We start from the raw sequence: 20,386 nt of genomic DNA on the forward strand, positions 1-20,386 counted from the left end.
GACTCATTAAATCACTCACCTACAGAAATGTAGGCACCCATCATAGCATCTAACTGGCCCACACAGAGGCTTTTTTCCCCATGACATTTACTGTGACATCTCTTATAGCTATCAAGAATAAAGAAAAATATGATTGCTTTAAAAAGCATTGATTAAAAATGCAATGTATTCCACAAATTTGTACAAAAAATGTTTGCAATGCAAGTCAGGTGAGAGTGAAGTGCATAGGTATGAGATTGGTTGGCCATGCACAAGGTCAGACAATTCAAGCAAAATATATTTAAAACATTGTCAAGATTTAATAAAGAGAATTATTAACCTGAACTAGAAATAATATTACATTTCTTCATTCAAAGACATTTGTCAAAAGCACATCTAACATTAAAAATCTGTACATAATTCAACTTTAAATGACATCAGGGCCCCAGCTCAAATTTTATAATCTCAACCATATTAGTTCCGTTCAGCCTGCAGCAGTAAAATGATGCCTGAGTTCAGCACTCTGATCAGGAAGGGAATGAAAGAGAAAACAAAGCATCTGGCTGCCCTTCCTTGCAATCCTGTGATCCCCACTGGGTAACTTGAAGGTGACTCGGGCATAATGCAGCATCCTTCCATTATTCCCTGCAACTCAAAATCCAAATTAACCAGCTGGACAAGGAATCAGGAGAACCGACATTGCTTGTTGATTTGAATTCCCGACGTCAGTATCATCAGGACGGTGTTAAGAAGAAATCTTTGCTTAGCTGTTATCAGCAAGAATCTCTGAGTGCTCCTCCCAGAACTTATCTCCAATGATATCCACATGAAATGGAAGAACTTTCTTGCGAGTCCTTTTAACCACAACATTCTTTCCCTCTGGTGCATCTGGAGTTATAATCTTTTTATCAAGAGACTCGTCAACCTTAACCGGATGAAAATAAAATCAGGAAGGGATGTTAACATCCAGAACACAAATCTCACCCAAATACACATAAAACATTGAAGTACACAGGACAGTCAGACCCAGTAATATTGTCCTATTCAAAGATTAAATTCAATATATCTCCTGGACTCAAATGCTTCCTAAGATGTATCAATTGCATTTTGAAGCCATTTAAAACTTGCCACTTCAACAGCTTTCCCCTTTAACCTACGCCACAATTCACTGTAAGCAGGTTAAAACGCTTCTCCTAACCAACCCCATTTTTGCATTTGAACTTAAGGTAGTGAACACTTACATCTGCTAGCTGACCAGTTAATCCTATGTTCTCTGTAACAGTTTACTGCAAGTAGCCTTTTCCAAACATTGACAACTTCCAACAACAGAATTGCATTTCTATTGTGGCCCTCATGATTACACTATGTTCCAAAGCATTTTCGTACAGTCCACAAGTGTGGTCACTGTAGTAGTGGAGAAAATCTGGCACACAAGCTCCCACAAATAACCAAATTAACATCCTTTTTCAATTAAAATGTGATGTTGATTGAGGGATAAAAATTGGCCAGACATTGGGAACAGCATCTTGCTCTTTGTAATAGTGCCATGGAATCATTCCCATGAGGAGGAAAAATTGAGTTTTGATTTAACTTCTCTTGCCGAAGACTCAAGTGTTTGATGATGTCCTCAGGGTTACAAGGGCAATTCCTTAAAATGCATTATTTTAATGTGCTTTCAAGCTTTTAGACAAACATTGTGGATAATTTGCACAATGCAAGATCCATCACATCAAAACCAGGAACTTCCATTTCTTTATCACAATCAACAGCACTTCTAAACTTATCAAAGGATTCTTTTTATTACAACACTGCTTGGGAGAGTGGAGGTGGAATCCATAGGGCATTTCAAAAGAGCTGAATATATGTATTGAGCTGGTATAGATACGATGTGTCAAATGGTCTCCTTATGTAAAATTCTATGATTCCATAATATGCCCTTTCTCCATTTGCCAAACAGACTGATATTCGTCTTTGAATTAGACAAAATACTTTCATATATTTACAAGGATTTTATTGTTAATTTGTATTTTAGCAAAGACATCACTTTCCACCTTTCTCCTCTGGATCCTTTCCTTGTCTGGAATACCCAAGTTGGGAAGAAGTCAGTGATTTTTTAAAAAAATAAACCAAATTGAGAAGAGCAAAAATTGCTTGGGGGGGGCACTGTAACAAAAATAGAGGAAATTTCCATGAAGCAGCTCAGGTTCTGGGGCACAGGATCCTGACAGGGCCTTTACCTGTCCAAGCGGGGATATGTTCAGATGGAATCCATTGCACACCTGAACCTCCATCAACCCACGAATGACATAGGAGCTGAGCACCACCATATTCAAGGTGTTGCCACAGAACACTCTTGTTCTTGTAGTAGCATTCCTTCACCACAGAGTGCAGCTGTGACTCTGGTCACCTCTCCCTTCCACCAGCCACTCAAACTAGTGATAACCAAGACAGGTTCCTGAACAATAGCTCACAGATGATAGCTACTATTCCTGACAACGGAGAGCTATGATTTGAGTCGACCACGTTCCAGACATTGGTTAGGACAAGAACCCAGTTTTTTTGTCATATCAATAAACCCACCACCAAATTAACAAGTTACAAATGCTGCCCACCAGAACAGAGCAAGAATAACAAATAAAATCAAAAAGAGGAAGACAAAGGATAGGGAATCTAAACTAATTTAGTGTTGAAGGGGAGATGATGCCCTTGTGGTGCCAACCTGTAAAATCTTTCAAAAGTTCACATGGACACCACTTGCTCCCTCTCCAAGGGCACCCAGACACAAACATAGCTATGTTAGAGGGACAGGCATTCAGATACTACACCTGCTACCTGGATCCACTGATGACCACCTTAGCCAGGCCCATGAGGTGGTCCTCCTAACTGCCCACCCCTTATGCACAAAGGAGGAGAATGACAAAAAAATGCAACAAAAACAAAAGAGGTTTTCCAAATAACTAAACAGTGCAACTAACACTTTCCACAGCACCACGAAGAAGCAATTGGACTCAGAGTCTGAGAGTTGCATGGGACTGCTACATGAAACACCCTCCACCTCAGGTCCCAATGGAAAGTCAACTCCACCAGAGAGAGCCTTCTACTGGAGACCTTGCCGCTTGGCTGTGGAACAGAATGCCAAAGCATGCCCAGGCAGATGGCATGGATGACACGCAGTAGTCCGTATAGGAAGCATCCTCACGCTATGTAGATAATGATGGATCAAGTTTCCACATCAGGTTGTGGGACAGGGGCTTCTGAGGAAAGTCCACTGATGTGGAATTTTGTCCAAGCCCGAGTATGCTCAGATGGAAGACCACCACATACCTGAGCACCCTCCAACCTGGGAATGATATCAGAGGCGAGCACTGCTGTTTTCAGGTAATGAGACAACCATTACTGCTCAATTTGCCAGGCCACTCCTCCCCACCCAACATCCCTCTAACACAAGTCAGTACGGCAGCAATAGCCCTTTCTTTTTTCCAGCCACCAGAACCCTTGATGAATGAGACACAGATTCCTACTCTCTGATAATAGCTGGTTATTCTGACAGGGGGACAGTGTGATGCGAGTGATTTTGATCAGGGCCAGAAGCTATCAAGAAAATTTCTCAACTTGTTCAAGAGATCTTATGTCATGCCTGTGGAGCAGGTGGTACTTGAACTCAGGTCTCCTGGCCTCAAGACGGGGGCACCACCACTGCACCACAACAGCCCCAAGAACCCAGCTCTTGATATTTTTAATCAACCTGTTCAGAGATGTTATGTCACATATATGGAGCAGGTGGGACATGATACATAATATCTGGCCCAGAGATAGGGACACTACCACTGCACCACAATTCTCCACTGGTGGTGGTTTAACATGAGGGTCATCATGACTGACAAGGGGACAGGTTGAAAAAAAAAGCCCTTCATGGTAACCTCAGCCAGTGCAGGAACTGAACCCATGTTGTAAATATTACAAATCAGCCATCCAGCCAACTGAGCTAATCAACCCACATCAGAACCTAGCTTTTTTTTGCCTATTTTCTAAGGACTACATAGCTGTCAACATGCAATTGGCTTAATTCATTCTCAATCAGTTCTGAAAATGTCCCGGTTAGGCCTTTTAAAAGGCCTGTATTTCAAGCAATGACGCCATTTACTTTCATCTTGGTTCCTAGTGAGGGGAAGCACAAGGAGCAATTTTCAAAAGCAGTTCAGTAGATAGACTCAAACTGACAATGAAATATCAAGTGTAAATGTCATACATCCTGTGGTTGCCATTCATGTTTTATAGAATTCTGCTCACCTTATGCCATATCAACACTGTTCCTTTTCTATACATTTCTGGTTCGTTATTGTAGTTTACATTAAACTCCAAAAATAAAATGTCGTTTTTTTCTCCAGCAAGACTACCCTGTGACCAAAAGAGAATAAAAACAATGCACCATAAGGCAAATTCAAAACCATATCCTTTCAAGCTGCAATTTAAAAACAAGCAATTGTTAAAGTGACTACTATAGCACAAAGACCTACAGACATTGATAGATAGGAAGTAGCAGTGAAAGCTTATGGACTGAGAAATATTCTAAAAAAGCCCAAATTATGAAGATTGGAAGAAATAATATTGGGAAGGTCAATGTTAACAGCTGGAACAGATATTGCAATTTAATTAGCATCTTGTCTGAAGATGATTTACCACCACAAAGAATGAGAGCCAGACCAGCAATAGCATATAGTGCATATACTAAAAAAAAAATTGCTTAAATGAATGAGCAAGGATCTAAGGATTCTGAAGACTGCGGTTTGGTGTGTCTTGTTCCGTAAGGTTGTTAATGCAGACCGAGAAAGATCAACACCCAGAGACTGGAAATTGGGGAAATGTAATTCTGGAGGAGGAAGGAGTAGGTCCGTTGGAAAGAATGAAAAGCAAAGACAACATTTAGGATGATGGAGAAAAAGGGAGCTTCATAGTGATTATCAAGAGAAGGCAACAGGTTTAGATCAACCATATTGTAAGACACGTGATCTTACTGAACAAAGTAACTGTAGAAACTTTAAAAGTGTTGGAGACCAAGGAGGGGGAAAAAAAAAATCACCTTATATCATTTACAATTGAAAATGCAAAGGCATTTTTAACTAAATGAAGAGGAAAGTATTAGACAACAAGGAAAAAGCAAAGGAGCTGCCTTTGGGTTGGTCACTACTAATCATTCTTAAAGTATTTTTAAAAACTTGAATTTATGGGATTACATCTCTCCAATAACTAAAGTTATTTTGAGTTACAATAACACATATTAGGCAAACCGGCAGCCATTTTGCACAACAGGATCCCACAAACAACAAATCAAAATAATGACAACCTGGTGGTACAGCTTAGAGGCAGAGTGATGGCTAGGACACCAGAATAGCATTCTGCTTTAAATGACAGCATGGGATCTTCATTGACAATTTAAAGTAATTGAGACATTAGTTAAATAACTCAGCTGAAGGAACATACTTTCAGTAATGCAGTCCTCCCCATCAAGCACTGCAATGAAGTGTCAACCTAGATTGTGTTCCAATATAGAGCTTGAATCCATAACTTGCCACTAAGGTGATGGTCCATCAAATGAGTCAAAACAACAAAGTTCAGCCCCAAAAATACCAGATATGAATTCAGCAGAGGTATTGGGCTGCATGCGCAGTGCCAACCATTTTACTCCAAAAACCTCTTATTAAAAGAAATTAGACAAATGGAAACCAGAAAACAATTGACCATTGTCATTGTCATCAAAAATCTGTCTGGTTCACTGAAGTCCTTCAGGGAAGAAAACCTGCTGTCCTTACCTGGTCAGACCTTCATGTGTCTCCAGACCCACAGCAAGGTGGTTGACTCTTAGCTGCCTTCTGAAATAGCCTAGTAAGCCATTCAGTTCAAAGCAATTGGGACTGGGCAACAAGTACTGACCTTCACAACAACACCCACATGCCATGAGAAAGCTAAAAAGTTACCTCTTTCCTATAGAGTTACTAGTTACCAGCAACAATCCTCAGCCATGGAAGTGAAAAGAATAAAAGTAATGTTTCGGAATTATGGTCAACAGGTACTAAATGCTGCTGCAAGTGATCTTCGATGGTCACCAGTTGACAATAGATTGCACTTCACCGCGAGATTCTCCATAATCAGTTGGTTTGTGGTTCTCAAGACACATACTAGAGTCACCGATAGGACAATCCTAATTCTTTTCCTTCAATATAGCCCTTAGAAATTTAAGTAAATTGAATGATCAATAATCCATATTTATCAAATGAGCTGTTTATGTCAGGTTTAGCAGTTAGGTGTATTTAATACCTGTTGTCAGGAGCCATCATACATTAAGCTTTCTGACCACTCAACAGATCCCCATCAAGGTGGTTCAGAACCCCAATAGCTTCGGTTGGTGCATCTATTGTTACAGAGTTTGATACAGAAGGTAGGTTTGACAGCATTCAAGTAGCCAACTTTCTCTGCTCATGCAATTCAATCTGTAGCATTTCAGCCTTGACCAGTTAGGCAGACTTTTAAGTTTAGTACTTCCCATCATCCCTGACATTTTTTTTCAAATACATAGCTGAGGATGTGCTCATCTTTGAATTATCATCACCTTAGCAGAGATGTTAATGCCTAGCATCTCCCCACTTTGCGACCATTATACTTCAAGCTTCTGTCTTAGAACTTTTTTTTATAGAATCCCTACAGTGCAGAAACAAGCCCTTTGGCCCAACAAGTCCATACCAACCCTCTGATGTGCATCCCAACCAAACCCATTCCTTTACCCCATTATTCTACATTTACCCCTAATTAACACATTCCTTATACTATGCACAATTTAGCATGGCCAATTCACCTAACTTGCACATCTTTGGATTGTGGGAGGAAACCGGAGCACCCAGAGGAAACCCACGCAAACACGGGGAGAATGTGCAAACTCCACACAGACAGTTGCCAGAGGCAGGAGTCGAACCCAGGTCCCTGGCACTGAGAGGCAGCAGTGCTGACACTGAGCCACCGTGCTGCCCTGCATGCTTCAATCTATCAATTCTCTAATCACCACTATTACCATTAGTCTACTCTGTTTACTATTCCAAGCATTGCCAAATGAGAAACTGCTGAGAGGGTATATTCACAGCAATTTAATATCCCACGATGAGATGGAAGGAGAAACGCTTGAGATAAGACGATCAGTTAAAACAAAATTTCAAGCAGTTACCAGGCTTAACCATAGGTGAATAGTGTCAAGATTATTACCTTTAGTTTTTCTTCAGCTTCACTGTTAGACAAACCACCTTGCTGCACTAATGCCCAAAAGGTTGTATTGTAAAGGTTATTAATATGACCTATTGATAGAAAAAAAATTACTGTTTAGAGCATTCCAACTTGAATATTCTTCATCTCAAATTTCAATACATTGCACAGTAGAGGTATGCATGGGCATTGCAAGTGACAGAATTCAATCACTTGAATAATTAAATTACACCCTATCTTACAGCACAAAAGAGGTATTAATCTTTCATCAGAAAAATTTGGAACAGTTTTGGAATTTTTGTATTATAATCATTTGAACCATGAAAACCAAAATTATCCATAAAGTCATACAACACGGAAACAGACCTGTTGGTCCAACTTGCCCATGCTCACCAAGTGTCTCAAACTACACTCGTCCCATTTGACCCACATCCCTCTAAACCTTTCCTATTCATGTACCTAACCAAATACATTTTAAATGTTGTAACTGTACCTGCATCTACCACTTCCTCTTGTAGTTAATTCCACACAAGAACCACCCTCTTTGTGAACACGTTGTTCCTCAGGTCTCCTTTAATCTTTCTCCATCTCATCTTAAAAATATGCCCTCTAGTTTTGAACTCCCTACCCTAGGGAAAAGACCTTTGCTATTCATCTTATCTATGCGCCTCAATTTTATAAACCTCTATAAAAGTCACCTTTCAACCTCCTACATTCCAGTGTAAAAAGTCCCAACATATCCAGCATCTCCTTATAACTCAAAACCTCCAGTCCCAGTAACATCCTTGCAGTATTTTCTGTGACCTCTCCAACTTAATAGTATCCTTCCTATTTTAGAGTGACCAGAATTATACTCAGTACTCAAAGAGTACTCACCAATGCCCTGTACAACTGCAACATGACATCCCAATTCCTATACTCAATGATCTAAGCAATGAATGCAAGTGTGCCAAACACCACCTTTACCACCCTGTCTACCTGTGAAACAACTTTCAAAGGATAATGTACTTGAACACCTAGGTCTTTGTTCAACACTACTCCCTTGGGCCCTATCATTAACTATATAAGTCCTCCACTTGCTCGCCTTACCAAAACGCAACACGTCACATTTATCCGAATTACACTCCATCTGCCACTCCTCTGTCCATTGGCTTAATTGATCAAGTTCTCTCGTAATCTTAACCTTCTGCACGGTCCACTCTACTACCAACTTTGGTGTCATCCACAAACTAACTAATCATGCTTCTTAAATTCTCAACCAATTTTTAAAAAATCAATAAATGACATATAGCAGTAGACCGGTACTGATCCCTGCAGAACACTGCTGGTCACAGACCTCATGTCCAAAAAACAACCCTCCACGAACACCCTCTGTCTCCTAACATCTCTCAGACTACGCTGAGATACGATGCATCTACCTGGATAACAATTACAAGTCACTTTACTAACTTTGGGCAAGTCTAGAATGGAATCCAAATACTACAGCTGAAGCAGTCAAAAATTAATTCAAATCATCTCATGTAGATGGTATCCGACCTTGGGAAATAGATGTATGCATACTCGCTGAAAAGTTTCCATCCTGTTCAAAGATAAGCAAACACTCCCCAAGGCTAATTTGAGAAATGGGCACGAGGTAGGGGTTTGAGAGGGCCATGATAACCTGTATCTCAGCAAAGAGGCAAAGCCTTTGGTAGGAGATCAAATAATCATATAAACCTTTAATACATCATTGAGTGAAAGCTTGAGAAAAATGAATATAATCGCAATTAAATTATAAGTTTAAAAAAAAAACTCACAATCTGCCTGCCTCCAACTTAGGTAGTCGCGCAGGTTCTGGTTGCTTGGATAAAGAATGACTCTTCCATCAAATCCAGGTGGAAATAAGAGAGCTTGATCTTTAAAATAATCCTTCCAGTAGAAAACAAAGCTGGAAGAAAACTGAGACACCACGTGGCTCATGAATTTGCTGTTGGAAGAGGAAGGAAACAAAGTGAACTGTTAATCACAGTAAATCATGTTACATTTATCAAACTAAGTATGTAAGTTAGTTTGCTGAGCTTGAAGGTTTGTTTTCAGACGTTTCGTCACCGTACTAGGTAACACAATCAGAGTGTCTCCGGTGAAGCACTGGTGATATATCCCATCTCTCTATGTATGGGTCTTGGTTTCTTAAGATGGGTAACATAATTTCCAGTTCTGGCCACCAAAAGACACGATCCACTATCACTAGTTTCTATACACAAAGGAGGACATCACTTTAACTGGGACAACACACACATCTTAGGACAGGTGAAACAAAGACATGCACGAGAATTCTTAGAGGCATGGCATTCTAACCAGAACTCCATCAATAAACACATCAAGTTAGATCCTACCTTCCCTTGAAAAAGAACCTGAAATGACATCACCCACCTTAAGAAACCAAGACCTATAAATAAAGAGGTGGGACATACCACCAGCTCTTCACTGGAGACTCTCAGTGATGATATTACCTAGTCATGATGATGAAACATCTGAAAACAAACCATCAAGCTCAGCGAGCTAACTTACATAGTCGGGGTTGGTGACAGGCCATGGGGGCGGGGTCTTGCGCACAACGTGCTTTTGTCTCGTCTCCTGAACGGGGAGCAGACTTCACATAAAATTCCGAGCCCCAGGGGAAACCAATTTACCGAATAATCAATTATCTGAACGAAATAGTGCTTGCCATCTTGTTCAGATAATTGAGGTTCCTCTGTATTACAATGGTTCTGAAAGAATAAAAACAGATTTATCCTTTGGTTCAGTAAGGAAATATGCGATCCTAAAAGATACTGTGTGGTCACAAAGTGGGACTTAGTACAAGATGGACTAATGGTTGAATGGCGTGGGTGAGCACACATGGGAGAAAGAGGACTTCAGGAAACAGATAACAATAATTATTTCATGCAAACTCAAGAAATCCAGTCTTATCACCGTAAACTGTAAATTCACACTAGTGAGTTACAAATACCAAGATATTAAACCATGGAACCAAGGCAAGTTGATGGAATTAAAGTACAAAGTAATAATCTAATTGAATGTAGGGATAGACTCAATATGTCGTCCTCTTTCCTATGCTTGATACAGGCCAAGCTTTGAAATTAATTTTCAATACTTGTTCATTTACCTCCTTAAAATCATATGGAATCTATTTGTTTGTTTCATCTCAACCATCCTTAGTCTTAAAATAAATGAATGTATTCATCTTTTAAACTTTTACATTCTTCCTTGAATTATACTAAATTTATGCTTTCTAGTTACTAACTTAGCAACTAGTAGAAAGAATTTTCCTATTTATCTTAAAGCTTTAATAACATTTCAGATCTTATCCTTTCTTGCTAGAATTTAAAGAGTCTCCATTCCTCCAGTCTTTCCTGGTAACAATGTATGTAAACCATAAACTAATAAATACATCTCTGCTTTCCCTGACTCTTGGCTCACAATACATCCAAACTAAATAAAACCAGAAAACTAATCCAGAGTGAAAGCTTCTATTTGTACACCACACCTTGCTCTCCTTTTGAACCAGTTACTTGTCTTTTTAAAGACAAAGCTGTATTCATCACTTTGGCCATAGGCGATTACAATGTCATTCAGTTCTTCCATGACAGTTAAAGCACATCGTGTCATCAGACGGAGGGCCCGCTCATCATTGGGCTTTCTGAAATCATGCAGATTTGCAAACCTGAAGTGAAGAAATAAATTTAAATAAGTGCAAGAGTTACAAACAGTAGCACTTTCATCACATTGAACTTAGAAACCAAACACATTCAGCCAGGATACAAAGCTTCGACCTGACCCTACCTGACAAAAGGAGGAGTAATTTCCTCAAATTCAGCAACAAAAGAACATAAGTACTGGAATTTTGACAAACATGCCTGGGATATGATTGCCATGACAAAGATTAGATTAGACTAGATTCCGTACAGTGTGGAAACAGGCCCTTTGGCCCAACAAGTCCACACCGACCCTCTGAAGAGCAACCCACCCAGACCCATTCCCCTACATTCACCCCTGACTAATGCACCTAACACTACGGGCAATTTAGCATGGCCAATTCACCTAACCTGCACATCTTTGGACTGTGGGAGGAAACCGGAGCACCCGGAGGAAACCCACGCAGACACAGGGAGAAATGTGCAAACTCCACACAGGCAGTTGCCCAAGGCGGGAATTGAACCCGGGTCCCTGGCGCTGTGAGGCAGCAGTGCTAACCACTGAGCCACTGTGCCACCTGTTGTCAAAGCAACAGACTACCATATATTGATGCAACTGAATGGATAATTTGAGCTGAGTACAGAAAGCCAATATTGATATGTAATAGCTACTGCATGTCTACCAAATGTAACTGAATTGTTGCAGGAACTAACTAAAGTAGTTAAAGGAATGTCTATGGAAGGAATTCATATGGAGCTCCACGTAAGAAACAGTTAACTGAAATTAACACTTAATGACTCAGTTATTCGCAACATTTATTAATGACTTTGATAATATGTTAGAGAGTCATATATCCAAGTTTTGAGATGACACAAAGATTGACAATATAGTAAATCAGTGTATAAATGTGACTAGAAGAACCTGTAACAGATGGATTTAAATTCAGTTAAATGGGAGGTCACTGATTTCGGATCAAAAAAGGAAAAGATGTGACCATGTCAATTCAAAGAGCTTTAGAGGTCATGAACACAGATCAGGTACAAAACATAATTTTAGAAAACTTAAGGAATGATAGCCTTTATAACGTCTGGCACAATAAAGAGTTTTGCTACAGTTATACAAAACTTACATTAGACCATATCTGACTATTTGGCTACAGAACTGGTGGTAACAATCTTTGTGACATTGGTGGCAGTGGAGGATTGCTTATCAGAATGGAGGCCCCTGACCAGAGATGAACCACAAAGATCAGTGCTGGGTCCATTGCTTTTCATCATTTATATAATTGGTTTGGATGCAAATAGGAGATATGGTAAGTTTGCAAATGACACCAAAAATGGAGGTGTAGTGGACAATGAAGAAGGTTACCTCAGAGTACAATGGTACCTCGATCAGATGGGCCAATGGGCTAAGTGGTGGCAGATGGAGTTTAATTTAGATAAATGAGAGATGCTGCATTTTGGAAAGACAAATCAGGCAGGACTTATACACTTAATGGTAAAGTCCAGAGGAAGAAGTGTTGCTGAACAAAGACGCCTGGGGGATGCAGGTTCATAGTTCCTTGAAAGTAGAGTCACTGGTAGATCGGATGGCGAAGGTTTGGTCGGTGCATTGAGTACAGGAATTAGGAGATCATGCTGCAGCTGTACAGGACATTGGTTAGGCCACATATGGTGTACTGTGTGCAATTCTGGTCTCCCTCCTATAGGAAGAATGTTGTGAAACTTGAAAGGGTTCAGAAAAGATCTGCAAGGATGTTGCTAGGGTTGTAGGACTTGGGCTTTAGGGAGAGGCTGAATAGGCTGCGGCTATTTTCCCTGGAGCATCAGACGCTGAGAGGTGACTTTATAGAGGTTTATAAAATCACGAGGGGCATGGAGAGGGTAAATAGACAAGGTCTTTTCCCCAGGGTGGAGGAGTCTAAAACTAGAGGCCATAGGTTTAAGTTAAGAGGGGAAAGATTTAAAAGGGTCCCAAGGGGCAACATTTTCACGCAGAGGGTAGTTTATGTATGGAATAGTCTGCCAGAGGAAGTGGTGGAGGCTAATATAATTACAACATTTAAAAGGCATGTAGATGGGTATATGAATAGGAAGGTTTTAGAGGGATATGGGCCAAATGCTGGCAAATGGGACTAGATTTATTTATGGTCAACATGGACGAGTTAGACCAAAGAGTTTGTTTCTGTGCTGTATAACTCTGCGGCTCTGAAATAATGTGCTCTGCTCTCTTCAGGCCAAATAATTGATTAGCCTGGGAAGGAAAATAGCAAATTCAGAAGAATACTATCAGGATTCCACTGGTGATATTAGGAATAGAGATGAACATAGATGATTAAGAAATTAGTTCATTTCAGGCAGACAATAATTTAGAAGAAAATCATTCCACTAATGGGAGTCTAAGACAAGGATGAATTTAAAGAACCCATTTAGGAGAAAAATTAGGAAACACTGGAAAAATAGTGGTAGAAAGGAGAGGAGGATTGACTGGACTGATTTTTGAAAGAGTTGGCACAATCTTTATTTGCTGAAAGGCTTCCTTCCATGATGCAATATTCTATATGCTGTAAGATTGAATGTGCCAGCTCAATTAGTAATTTTAAAATAAGGTTTTTGGTAGACAAGGGCATTAAAGAACTTAACGTGACAGCCGGTGAAATAATTTAAGACCATTTATTACTTTATTATGTAATGGACAGGCTCAAGGGCTAAATGGTCTATTCTCTCTCTTATGTCCATGAACCAGGATCCAAACAGATCTGCAGACGTGAGTGATGGATTACCGATACTTGGTAAGATGTAAGATACAGACAGCAGAGATTTTAGATAAATGTTAATGTTAGGGGCTTAATAAAAAGCAGCAAAATGTAGTATGCATCCCTGCTTTCCACTCACTTGTGGAAATTTCGACCATCCAGTCGAACCACAACCCAGCAATTTTGTAGACAGGTATCATCAGCTTCAAACTGGCGAACGTATTCAAATTTAGTTTTAGCCATGGTTTTGTGTCTTTGAGCTTGCACATGGAATCCTCCATTCGTTTCCCTACCGCATCTAGAAAAACCAACCGTAAGAGCAGCTTTTGAAAGTCGATTCAAATATGTCCTATATAGCATTGGGTAGCCTGCAAAAGTACAAGAGGTTAACAATTATTATTGATTCACTCCAGGCAGCACAAAGTTTCATGGTACTATCATTTTAACATCAACTGTTTTTCAGAGTCTCAGTCTCAAACAATCCACATTTATAAAATGCTATAAAAGTAGGAACAAAACACCAAAGTTATCGGCTTCTATATTACTGTCTAGACTAACATCCCCATTAAGCTGCATGACCACTCACTGTAACCCAGAAGTTCTGATGAAGAATACTCATAAATCAGCCTCAAAGTTGCTGCACAAAACACAATTCGAGTCAGGACACAAATTGAAGGCCTTTCGCAGAAAGAAGTTGAAGGAAATATTGCTCTAGATTGATAACAAAATAAAGATGCGGATGCTGGAGGCCTGAAATGAAAACAGAAATTACTGGTGAAACTCAGCAGATCTGGCAGCACCTCCAGGTAAAATGCAGTGTTAATGTTTCAAGTTCAGTGATTCATCATCAGAACTGATAGCAGCTGGAAAAAGTGATATTTGGACCTGAAATGTTAACTCTACTTTCATTCCAGAGCTGCATAGTTTCACCAGCAAATTCTGTTTTTGCTCCAGATCTATAATGCTGTGCCTTATATCCGATCACTATGCACAAGTTTCCTTTATTTTCTTCTGCTTTTCTCACCCAACCCTGTACTCTTTATGCAGTAGTTTCTCATGCAAGAAACAGGCAAAAGCAAGCAGAGAGCAGCAGCCAGTAGCAGCTGACGATGGACTGACATCAAAGTTTACATGCAGTGATGTGAGCAGCCTCTGCTGGCAGCAAAACATACTGTACCTGGTATTCCCGGGCAGTCTCCCAACCAAGCGCTAACCAAACCAGAGTCTGCTCAGCTTCTGAGATCAGATGATATCTAGGGCTTTCAGACCAGTATGGCCATTGGCATTTACTAGTTAGCTGTTACTTTAGTTAAAGAAACATCACACTGTTTCCTTTGTAGTTACTGTTTCATAAATGACAGTAGTTTATATTTTTATTTAATTACTTTACTCTCTTCCAGTATTCTGCCTCCCACTTAAGCGAACAACAAGCGCTAATCTTCCAAAAGTAGTCAGACTTGTACAAAAACATTTCCCCCCCCAATCCCTTAAAAAAAGGTAATTACAAAAATTACACTTGCCGACAGGATAGCAACCTTCACATTATAACAGGTACAAAATTCCTTTTGAAATTGCGCCAATTCCAAACAGAAGCCAGCCTTCAAATTAACAAGATAGTTTGGAAGCAACAAGACAAGAACCACAGATACATGAGGTACCAGGGCAAAAACCACACAGTGTCTAATTAGATCTCTCCATTCAATATTCTTGCAAAATAGAGAACATCAAACCCTCCACCTATCGAGGACTGGATGCTTGCTTAGCTTTGTCCCAGGCAAATCAGGGCAGGTCTTATACACACAAGATCCAGATGAGTGTTGCTGAACAAAGAGACCTTGGAATGCAGGTTCATAGTTCCTCGAAAGTATATTCGCAACTAGATAGGGTAGTGGAGGCGGCATTCGATATGCTTGCTTTATTGATCGGTGCATTGAGTATAGGAGTTGAGAGGTCATGTTGTGGCTGTACAGGACATTGGTTTGGCCACTTTTGGAATACTGCATTCAATTCTGGTCTCCCTGCTGTAGGACGGAGATTGCTAAACTTAAAAGGGTGCAGAATGATTTACAAGAATGCTGCTGGGACTGGAGGGTTTGAACTATAGGGAAAGGCTGAATAGGAAAATAGAATAATTTCCCTCCAGTGTTGAAGGCTGAGGGGTGACCTTATACAGGTTTATAAAAACCATGAGAGGTCAGGAGAGGGTGAAGAGCCAGGGTCTTTTACCCAAGATAGGAGAGTCCAAACCTAGAGGGCATAGGTGTAAGATGACAGGGGAAAAAGATATAAGGAGCCTATGGGGTACCTTCTTCACACAGTGTGGCATGTGTGTATAGAACAAGTTGCCAGACTAAGTAGTGGAGGGGGTTGTGTACATGAACAGGAAAGGTTTGAGAGAGATATGCGCAAAATGCTGACAAATGGGATTAGATTTATTTAGAATATCTGGTCAGCATGGACGAGTTGGACCGAAGGCAAGTGTGTGATGCTGGAAAAGCACAGATGATCAGGCAGCATCCGAGCAGGAGAATCGACATTTCGGGCATATGGCCTTCATCAGGAATCAAAACACTCATGCCTAAAAAGGTCAATTCTCTGCCGCGCTTTTCCAGCACCACACACTCAACTCTGATCTCCAGCATCAGTAGTCCTCATTTTCTCCTAGTTGGACTGAAGGGTCTGTTTCCCTGCTGTGTATCTCTATGACTGACTAACAGGTTCGAAGGGTTGAACGGCCAATTCAGTTCTATTAATTTTTGCCTTTATTGATAGGAGATTGGGAGTTTAAAAGTAGGAAAGTCTTGTTCCAACTGTGCAGGGCATTGTTGAAGTCAAACCTAGAGCAGTATAAAGTTTTGATGCCCTTAAGAAAGGATATACTAGAAGTGGAGGCAGTTCAAAAGAAATTTGCTGGGTTGATTCCTGGGATGAAGTAGTTGACTTATCAGGAATCACTAGATAAAGCCTTTATTTGTTACAGTTGAGAAGAATGAGGAGTGATCGTATTGAAAACATACAAGATTCTGAGGGGGCTTGCAGGGTGAATGTTGAGAAGGTGCTTCCATTTGTGGGGAATCTTGAACTAGGAGGCACAGTTACAAAATAAGGGGACACATTTAAACAGAGATGCGAAGGAATTTTGTATCCTGGACAGTGGTGAATATTTGGAATTCTCTTCTCCAGAGATGTGTGAAGGCTCAATCATGGACGTGGAAACATTTTAGAAATAGAGGAGTCGAGCACAATACTCCCTCTCATATTTGCAGAGATGCAGCCATTCCAACAGTCCACAGGCAGCAATCGACATGCCAATGCTATTCACAGCATTAGCTTCCAGTTCCAGAAGTTGCTGTCTGCACAGACCAAATCCAAAATGAGCAGGAATGCTGGTTGAGAACTATGAGGATTGCGGCAGATCAGCAATGACTTTGTTGAACGGCAAGACCAGCTTGAGGGACTAATGGTCCATTTCTGCTGTTATTTCCATTCTTAATATCATCATTGCCACCCACCTAAGCATATCTTCTTGAGCAAAGGATATTGTGAAACTTGAAAGCGTTCAGAAAATATTTACAAGGATGTTGCCAGGGTTGGAGGATTTGAACTATAGGGAGAGGTTGAATAGGCTGGGGCTGTTTTTCCTGCAGCATAGGAGGGTGAGGGGTGGCCTTATCGACATTTATAAAATCATGAGGGGCATGAATAAGTCAAATATAGTCTTTTCCCTGGGGTGCTGGAGTCAAGAACTAGAGAACATAGGTTTAGGATGAGGGGGGAATGATTTAAAATGGACCTAAGGGCAACTTTTTCACCCAGAGCGTGGTGTGTATGGCATGAGCTGCCAGACGAAATGGTGGAGGCGGGTACAATCACAACATTTAAAAGGCATCTGGATGGGTGTATGAATAGGAAGGATTTAGAGGGATGTGGGCCAAGTGCTGGCAAACAGGACTAGATTAGGATATCTGGTTGGTGTAGACAAGTTGGACCAAAGGGTCTGTTTCTGTTCTGTACTTCTCTATGACTCTATAAATGTAAATGCTGATTCAGTACCTAAGCAATGACTAACGACCACTTTTTTTACTCTCTACTCATCCCCACTTCTCCTTCAACAACCTTAGCATTGCGTATGTATTGAAATAAAATGTCTTAAATTCCTCTTTAAATCTGGCGCTAAAGTATTTTCTCATTAAATGGAAGTGCCTTCTCCTGATGAAGGAGCAATGCTCCAAAAGTTTATGATTTCAAATAAACCTGTTCAACTATAACCTAGTGTCATGTGACTTCTGACTATTTTCTCATCACCTTTCTTAAATTATTCATGTTCTTTGTATACTCAGTTTGGCTGTATACACTCCACTCCCCATAGTAGCATCTCCAACCCAAAGGAATGGGATGCAGAACAGTGCAGAAGGCAATGCAGATGCCATTTGGCTCAATGAGTCTGCATCGACCCAAGAAACAGCATTCCACCCCATCCTTGTAACCATACAGGGGATTTTAATGATGGCTATCCCATGTAACCTGCATCTCACTGAACACTAAGGGGCAATTTAGCAATGACAAATCCACCTTACCTGCACATGTTTGAACTATGGGAGGAAACCCACACAGACACAAGAACACGCAAATTCCACAGTTAGTCACCCAAGGCTGGAATCGATACCAGGTTCCTGTTATGACTTAGCAATGCTAACCACTATTCCACCACACTGAGCCACCTCCCATGACAGCACCTTGCATTCTTCCCACCACTCCACTCTGCATCCACATCGACCCCACATCTATACCCCAGGCCGGCTTTTCCAGCACCACACTCTCCTCTACATCAGGAGACAGGACACCTACTTGCAGATCATTTCAGAGATCATCTCTGGTACACCTACACCATTGGTGCGGGGAAATGAAGGGGGGCTGGGGGGAGTGCACAGCAGGGAAGAGGGGGCACAGGGGAACAGAATAGGTCACAGCAGGGAAGGGGGCAGAATGGGAAAGGGGTAGCACAGAGCAGGGAAGGGGGGTAGAGGGGAAGGGGGTTGTGGAGGTAGAGGAAGGGGATGGGTGTGTGGAGGAGGAAGTGGAGTGGAGGGGTATATGATCTGTACACTGTCCCATCGCACTCCCGACTCCTGTGCAAGGGCTCAACAAACTCCTCCCCTCCTCTGAAGAAGCGGCCCTCATACCTGACTCGCTAGCCGCCCGCCCGTTTCCGCCGGAGACCAAAATCAACCGCCTCCCTCGCTTCAGTCCAACGCCGACCCAGGCCCGCGGCCACTCCGAGGCTGCGCAGTGCTCCCGGCCTGGAGCCCAACCAACAGTGAGAAAGAGGGAGGGTAGACCCTTCTATTGGTTTAAAAAAAAACAAAACAAAACCAGACGGACAGTTGAGAGGGGATTAAATCTTAGAAACAAGTGGTAACAATAGTCACGAGTCCTCTCACTGTCCTTATCCGGGAGAGGTTTGCACGCAAGTAGGTCGGCAGATGAAAGTCACCCCCTCTCCGTCCCTTGTGGTATATCCGGGGATGATGGACAGATGGGTCCCCGCCCCCTTAGGGCAGGTCCCGCCCACTGGTCCCGCCCAGCGGTGACGTTACTCTCCCTCCCGTTTGTGACGCGCACGGGGCCACGTGCCGGGCCAATGATTTTCAAAAAGGTTCGATCCGTTTGTTACCAACGATACCAACCTAACAAAAGGGGTGAGGGAGTGAGTGTTGGGTGAAGAAGGATCCCATTGACTGAGATCACAATAAAATAATGATCACAATGGAGGCATCTCCGAATAAAGCAATCCAGGTAAACAGGGAGGCAGAAGAGGAGACATTGCAGGTGAAAAACGGCACTGAGAAACACTTTTCTGATAACTTTTGAGACTCAAATTGAGGCTTTAAAAAATGAGGTTGGTTTTATTCCTCAACCATCGCACCCAAAACCAATGGCACCCAAATGAGAAGTCAGTGCTTTTTCTCTGTGACACTGAGAAGGAGCAGTAATTTATAAAGTTCTGTATTCGGGGTCCTCTCCTTGGACGAGAGAGAGCTAAAGAAAAAGCTGACAAAACTTGATGGGCTGTCATAAGCCATTTGTTTTGTTGGTTGTTGCCTGAGCAAATGCCTACCCATGTCTGTCTTGCATTTCCATTGGAAGTCTTTGTGGGATAATTAATGTCTGAAGTCTTGAGTTGATGCTGTGCTGTCCTATCAACTTCCAACTTTTTTTTGTACCAGCAGCAGATTTGGGAGCCCTCAATTCACCCTTACCTCCCCTGATAGATTGTGGAAGTAGTGAGTTATCAATGGTTGGTTGGGAAGCCCCCAAGTTTGGTTTTGTCAGTGGGTTATGGTAATAACTGACCTGCGGGAATGTGGGAAAGGAGAAAGAAACATTTTGCAGTGTTTTAAGTATTTCATGTTAGGAGGAATGAGTGCTGTGTTTAAATCACTGCCTAGTAGAATTGCAACAATGATTAAATCCATTTTATGATTCACCCAGTTGTGTTGCATTTACTAGTCAGAGAAGTTAAGATAATAGACTAATAGATGACTAAGGGTGCTTGCTAAAAAGTAGCTTTCATGAGCTTAATGACAAGTGTTGAGGTGGTTTATAACCAGTCTCTGAACCCCAAGTTGGGATGGTATAATTCTGTCAATTTGGACAGTATTATTAATTTTCACTTCCGGTGTTTTAGGTTTATCCTAACAGGCTTTGGCAGTCAGGATACTCCCT

At 41.3% G+C, this 20,386-nt stretch overlaps 1 protein-coding gene across 2 annotated transcripts; it reads right to left on the minus strand.

The window, feature by feature from the left end:
- Positions 1 to 274: 274 nt before the first annotated feature.
- Positions 275 to 19,128, minus strand: thg1l (tRNA-histidine guanylyltransferase 1-like). 2 transcript variants are annotated; one of them, XM_043703982.1, is made up of 7 exons: positions 18,844 to 19,128; positions 13,800 to 14,028; positions 10,757 to 10,933; positions 9,024 to 9,193; positions 7,231 to 7,319; positions 4,270 to 4,377; positions 275 to 904 (listed from the first exon to the last, which is right to left on the minus strand). In XM_043703982.1, exons 2-7 carry the CDS (start codon positions 14,018 to 14,020, stop codon positions 743 to 745), a joined length of 927 nt encoding a protein of 308 aa, XP_043559917.1. In that variant the 5' UTR covers positions 14,021 to 14,028; positions 18,844 to 19,128; the 3' UTR covers positions 275 to 742. The 2 variants fall into 2 exon arrangements, with proteins under 2 accessions (XP_043559917.1, XP_043559918.1); XM_043703983.1 differs by having other exon boundaries at positions 13,800 to 13,958; positions 18,844 to 19,125.
- Positions 19,129 to 20,386: the final 1,258 nt, after the last annotated feature.

Source organism: Chiloscyllium plagiosum, chromosome 14 (assembly GCF_004010195.1).
Source record: "Chiloscyllium plagiosum isolate BGI_BamShark_2017 chromosome 14, ASM401019v2, whole genome shotgun sequence".
Lineage (NCBI taxonomy): Eukaryota > Metazoa > Chordata > Chondrichthyes > Orectolobiformes > Hemiscylliidae > Chiloscyllium > Chiloscyllium plagiosum.